Source organism: Macaca nemestrina, chromosome 7, assembly GCF_043159975.1.
Source record: "Macaca nemestrina isolate mMacNem1 chromosome 7, mMacNem.hap1, whole genome shotgun sequence".
In the NCBI taxonomy this organism is placed as follows: Eukaryota; Metazoa; Chordata; class Mammalia; order Primates; family Cercopithecidae; genus Macaca; species Macaca nemestrina.
In genome coordinates this window covers 108,071,479-108,078,296 of record NC_092131.1, presented here as the reverse complement: position 1 = coordinate 108,078,296, position 6,818 = coordinate 108,071,479, and the positions used below count along the sequence as shown (strand labels likewise).

Below are 6,818 nucleotides of genomic sequence, written 5' to 3'. Positions count from 1 at the left end.
TCACTCCCCATTGTACTTTATATACTTTTTTAACATATTGTTAAGATCCTATTCAGTAGACCCCATGAACCCACTTAAGCAAGCTGGATAATCGGCAGGTCCAGGAAGGCGCAAGTTCCCCACTGTCAGCCGCTGATTGTGGAACCTCACTCTTATATTATGTATTACAGAAGTCACCAGACTCGGCCTGGTGCGGTGGCTCACACCTGTAATCCCAGCACTTTGGGAGGCCAAGGAGAGTGGATCACGAGGTCAGGAGTTTGAGACCAGCCTGGCCAACATGTTGAAACCCCGTCTCTCCTAAAAATACAAAAAAATTAGCTGGGCATGGTGGTGCATGCCTGTAATCCCAGCTACTTGGGAGGCTCAGGCAGGAGAATTGCTTGAACCGGGACCTGGGAGGCAGACATTGCAGTGAGCCAAGATCACGCCACTGCCTTCCAGCCTGGGCTACAGAGTGAGACTCCGTCTTAAAAAAAAAAAAAAAAAAAGAAGACACCAGACTCCTTGTGTACAAACTGAGGGAGGGCATCAGGATTATAGGTACATTAAAATGATGAAGTGTACCAGCCATCCCATTACTGGGTATATACCCAAAGCATTATAAATCATGCTGCTATAAAGACACATGCACACATATGTTTATTGTGGCACTATTCACAATAGCAAAGACTTGGAACCAACCCAGATGTCCATCAATGACAGACTGGATTAAGAGGCACATATACACCATGGAATACTATGCAGCATAAAAAAGGATGAGTTCATGTCCTTTGTAGGGACATGGATGCAGCTGGAAACCATCATTCTCAGCAAACTATCGCAAGAACAGAAAACCAGCCGGGCGCGGTGGCTCAAGCCTGTAATCCCAGCACTTTGGGAGGCCGAGGCGGGCGGATCACAAGGTCAGGAGATCGAGACCACAGTGAAACCCCGTCTCTACTAAAAATACAAAAAGTTAGCCGGGCGCGGTGGCGGGCGCCTGTAGTCCTAGCTACTCAGGAGGCTGAGGCAGGAGAATGGCGTGAACCCAGGAGGCGGAGCTTGCAGTGAGCCGAGATCGCGCCACTGCACTCCAGCCTGGGCAACAGCGTGAGACTCCGTCTCAAAAAAAAAAAAAAAAAAAAAAGAACAGAAAACCAAACACCGCATGTTCTCACTCATAGGTGGGAATTGAACAATGAGAACACTTGGACACAGGAAGGGGAACATCACACCCCAGGGCCTGTTGTGGGGTGAGGGGGGAGGGATAGCATTAGGAGATATACCTAATGTAAATGACGAGTTAATGGGTGCAGCACACCAACATGGCACATGTATTCATACATAACAAACCTGCACGTTGTGCATATGTACCCTAGAACATAAAATATAATTTAAGAAAAAAAGATGAAGTATAAATACTATGAGTAAAATAATAGAAACCGTCTGGGCAACAGAACATGATCCCATCGCCACACACAAAAAAATGAAAAATTAGGGCTGGGTGCAGTGGCTCAAGACTGTAATTCCAGCACTTTGGGAGGCTAAGGTGGGCAGATCACTTGAGACCAGGAGTTGGAGACCAGACTGGCCAACATGGTGAAACCCTGTCTCTACTAAAAATACAAAAAAATTAGCCAGGTGTGGTGGTGCACACCTGTAATCCCAGCTACTCAGGAGGCTGAGGCACAAAAATTGCTTCAACCTGGGAAGTGGAGGTTTCAGTGAGCTGAGATCCCACCACTGCACTCCAGACCGGGCAACAGAGTGAGAGTCTGTTTAAAACACACACACACACACACACACACACACACACACACACACACACACAGAGATGCCTAAGGGCTTCATATTATTCTGTAGTTTGCTTCATTTGGTTTAACTTAAATGTAACTTGTCTCTTAAAAATTACAGATCATTGAATATGAGAAAAAACAAACGCTGGGACAGAACGATACCGGCTTTAGTTGTGATGGGACGGCTAACACGTTCAGGGTCATGTTCAAGGAACCCATAGAGATCCTGCCCAATGTGTGCTACACAGCATGTGCAACACTCAAAGTAAGAATCATGCACGATGTTCCAGATGGTTTCCTCTTGAATGTTGCAGAAAGTGTGTTTTAGAAGCTGGGAGTCACTGACAGCTGAGCCATTTATAAAGAGCGGGGAAAAGAAGCTGGTACTTAAAATATTCCACTGCCTTCTGAAAAGAAGTGCTTCTCCCCACAGCTCTGTTCTAAAGGAAATAGGTCTTCCTAAGAAGTAGCCCTTTGTTTCAGTAAGCAGGTTGAATGTTTGGCAGAAAATAAAAGTAATTTTTAAAAAATCTTTTCACTATTCTCTAATAGCTGGGCTCTACATTCAGTATTTTTATTCATTAATTAGTTTTTTGGTAAAAACTTCATTTTTTTCTAAATGATATCATAAAATTGTATATAGGAGTGATAGTGTAATGTAATATAACATTAATTAAAACACCACATTAAACTGAGTGCTTATTAAATGAAAATTACTAAGGAACCTTTTGTTCTCATTTAGGGTCCAGATTCCCACTATGGCACAAAAGGATTGAAGAAAGTAGTGCATGAGACACCTGCTGCAAGCAAGACTGTTTTTTTCTTTTTTAGTTCCCCAGGCAATAATAATGGCACTTCAATAGAAGATGGACAAATTCCAGAAATCATATTTTATACATAATTTAGCATTATACTACATCTTGGCAAAATAGTACCATACAATCTAGTGTCAAAAACATAAATGGCCACAAAAAAGTAGTTTGAGTGTTATGAATATTTATAATCGTAAGATAAGAAACAGTTTCTTAGAGGAGATAGAAAAATGTTTATTTAAATCTTTGCATGATTTAAAAACAGATTTTCCATTTTCTTACAACTTTAGGAGAAAAGAACTGGGTTTAATGGTTAAAAAAAAAAAGCACAGCCTTTTCAGCTTCATCTTGTATAATTTCATAGATTGGCTGACTTAGGGTCTTTCAATAGTTTGGAAATTGAAAGATTCTTGTTATATATAGCTAGTTTGGGTTTGTTTTTAACTATTTTGAAGGTTAATTGAGATGGGCAAATAGGCTTAATTAACTGTTTTGAAGGTTGGATGAAAAGAGATGGGTCAGTATTCCTACAGAATTCGTATTAACTAAATTTCAGAAAATTAAGAAGCTGACTTTATATTTGGGGGTTTGAACTATCTAGTTGTTAGCATTTGTAATAATGCTTAAAAAAGGCCTAATAAAATGCCCAAGAAAATTTTCAGTGCATTTACAGAGAAGGATATTTTGTAGTAGTAATGTGTTATGTAGTACAGTTTTAAAGCTATAAATGGAATTTTGTGTAAATTCACAAAAATGTGATATAAACAGGATCTAAGACTGGATTCTCTGTCACTAAACTGCACCACTATACCTGTCTCTCTGTGTGGGGGACACTGCTGATGGTTCCCAAGACTGAGACGATGACGGTGATGACTGGGTGAATAGACATCACTTCAACATTGTGAAAATCCTGCACAGCAAGAAACCGAATAAAATACTAACATTTCTAACAACTGCTCTGATATTGTAAAGAGATCCAACAGAATCACTCCTGCTGAAAAATACACTTTCTGCCACCTACACATTTCTATCTAGGAAGTAAAATTTGCTTCATGATCATGACCCTATTAGTCACTGTTACAGCTGTGTTGGGGATAGGAAGTATATCTGGCAGATTGACATATATATGCTTTTTTATAAAGCAGATTTTTAAAATATAGTAAGATTCGTTTTTTCCCTTGAAAGTGATTCTCTTATAAAAAATGTAAGTGGAGTTTAAGATATATCAAATCGTTGTGGAAGGTGATTAAAAATCAAAATTCTTTTAAGTATCAATTTAATTTTTTCTAAATAATATATAAAAATTTTTCATCCAAAGCAATCTTTCACTTTATATTGTCAAGAAGGTAGGTATATTGGTGGCTGAGGTCTCCTGAAATTGCTAAAGGGAAATTTTTCTGTGGTAATGCTCTTATGGATATAAACCTCAGTTAAATGGAATATCTATGGGATGCGTGGTTCTGGTTAACTAAAAATTAACCAGTAAACACTCTGTAGTAACCATTATACAAAATACTTCTGCCTTAAAAAATACGATATGCCAGAGATGAGTAAGTGTTTCTTGACGGTGGAGACCTTTCAAATGACCTTTCTGTTGAACTGAACAATTGAAACTGCATCAGCCATAGAAAGGACAAGAAACAGAACTGTTTACTAACTTTGGGACATCCCCTGGAATTTTTAAAAATAAATATATATATGTAACCCTTTTTTGTCATTTGCTTTTTCTTCTAAAAGTGAATATAAACAGCATTTTGATTTTTTGTTTGTTTTTTGAGATGGAGTCTCGCTCTGTTGCCAAGGCTGGAGGGCAGTGGTGTGATCTCAGCTCACTGCATCTTCCACCTCCTGGATTCAAGCAATTCTGCGGCCTCAGCCTCCAGAGTAGCTGGGATTATAGGCGCCCACCACCATGCCCAGCTAACTTTTGTATTTTTAGTAGGGACGGAGCTTCACTATGTTGGCCAGGCTGGTCTCGAACTGACCTCAGCTGCCTTGGCCTCTCAGAGTGCTGGGATTACGGGCGTGAGCCACCACGCCTGGCTATAAACACCATTTTGGAACAGAGGTTCTAGTTAATTGAGTTTAACTTTATGGGAGTAATGCAATACAAAATACAAATACCTCACTGCTGACTTAAAGCAGTTCATAGGAACTGCAGCGATAACTGCCGCTGCCTTTTGTTTCTTGATCACTTCTTGTGGTCTCAGGTTTTTCTCCCCTGTTCTAATCTCAGGAGGTGGAGGATGAATGTGGGAGAATCCAATAAATAATCTTACTGTTAGAATGTGACTATCATCTTACAGCTGTTTATTAATAATAACTACCCAAGTGACTACTATGTACTAGGCTCTGCAATAAGTACTTGACTACATTCTTATTTGTTTCTCACAGCATCAGTATGAGGTAAGTACCCATTTCACGGGCAAATTAAAAGGTCAGCTAGGCTGGGCATGGTGGCTCACACCTGTAATCCCAGCACTTTGAGAGGCTGAGACAGAAGGATCACTTGAGGCCACGAGTTCAAGACCAGCCTGGGCAACATAGACCCTGTCTCTGAAAAATAAAATTAGCTGGGTTGTGGTGGCACGTGCCTATAGTTGTAGCTGCTTGGGAGGTTGAGGGGAGGATTGGTTGAGCCCAGGGGTCCAAGATTACAGTGAATTATGATAGCACCACTGCACTCCAGCCTGGGTGATAAAGCAAGACCCTGTCAGGGCAGGAAAAAAAAAGTTTATCAAGTGGTGGGAGGTGGAATTTAAACCCATTTACAGAGTTGAGAAAATATTTTGCAGGGTTCAAAAATAACATGTCACCATTCTCAAACTTTGCAGTGACACCCAAAAAGATATTTGACTATCTACTATAAAATATACTTTCTGTTTTAAGAAAGTGTGATATTCCAGTATCTACCCAACAAATTGAGATTCCTTGCATTATCAGAGTGTTGACAGTAGTACCTATAGTTTTTTTTTTTTTTTAATTATTATTATTATTTTTTGGAGACACAGTCTCGCTCTGTCGCCCAGGCTGGAGTGCAGTGGCGCAATCTCGGCTCACTGCAAGCTCCGCCTCTGGGGTTTACGCCATTCTCCTGCCTCAGCCTCCTGAGTAGCTGGGACTACAGGTGCCCACCACCATGCCCGGCTAGTTTTTTGTATTTTTAGTAGAGACGGGGTTTCACCATGTTAGCCAGGATGGTCTCGATCTCCTGACTTCGTGATCCGCCTGCCTCGGCCTCCCAAAGTGCTGGGATTACAGGTGTGAGTCACTGTGCCTGGCCTTTTAAAATTATTTTTAACATGGGAATAAACTTGTAAGACATTAAAGAGAGCAAGGTCTTCAATGAGATATGTTACATGCAATGTGTTTAAAACGTCCTACTTTTTAGTGCTTCTTCAAACCACTTTAGTACTACTTGCTGTTCTAGTCATCCAGATTCAAGACCTGGAATTGTCCCCCAATTAGAAAAAACACATCCTTCACAAGAAGGATGGTACCTTTGCAGTCCCAGCCCCAACAGCCAGCCCCAGAGCTGCACGGTGTATTTATTCACATACACCTAGTTTATATGCTTTTAAAAATCCCTTTTCCTGTTTCTCCATTGCGAGTTTTTAAGTGGAACTCTATTTAAAACACGATAAAGTGAGTCCTGTAGTTATGCAGCTACTGAGGAAGCTGAGGCAGGAGCGTTGCTTGAATCCAAGAGCATGAGACCAGCCTGAGCAACATGGCAAGATCCTGTCTCAATAAAATGTGAACCACCACAAACATTTACAAGGGGTTTCCTGCCATTTGAATCAGTCTCTGTGTTTTCCCTCACCGTTAGGCAGTATGTCTTCCCACTCTGCCTCTCTCTCCCTTCAAGAGGCAGGGATGTGGGCAGGAGCAACAAGTCAGGTGGACATGGGGTGGATGGCTTTTCTTTTCCTTGCTGGTGCGATGAAGTCCTCATACCGCCTACTCCTGACTCACGTGTGGGAAAGGCTGAATGGTTCACTGCAAGGCACCTCTTCGCTCTCTTCACCCATCTAGCCAGATGCCATCATAACTCACCTTCACAGATGCCCCCTTTATTTCCATGACAACTGCCAAATCTCTAATTGAGGCTGACGTGACTTCACCCAAAGCAGAGTCTACAAATGACTGCTATATAATGCTGGTTCTGCTTTTGTGCCTCAATTCTTAACTGATTTCAAAGAAGGGAAATATGGTTTTGGTTTAACAC

The 6,818-nt window shown here is 41.1% G+C and overlaps 1 protein-coding gene and 1 long non-coding RNA gene across 2 annotated transcripts in view; one reads left to right on the top strand and one right to left on the bottom strand.

The window, feature by feature from the left end:
• LOC105497473 (BTB domain containing 1) overlaps positions 1-4,294 on the top strand; it is a 58,056-nt gene extending 53,762 nt beyond the window's left edge. The window contains exons 7-8 of the mRNA XM_011768586.2: positions 1,897-2,043; positions 2,521-4,294. Coding sequence (XP_011766888.2) covers positions 1,897-2,043; positions 2,521-2,679 — 306 coding nt within the window. The 3' untranslated portion in view covers positions 2,680-4,294. The remainder of the gene's footprint in view (positions 1-1,896; positions 2,044-2,520) is intronic.
• Positions 1-6,818, bottom strand: part of LOC139364060 (uncharacterized) — a 57,260-nt gene that overhangs the window by 47,835 nt on the left and 2,607 nt on the right. The window lies entirely within an intron of this gene.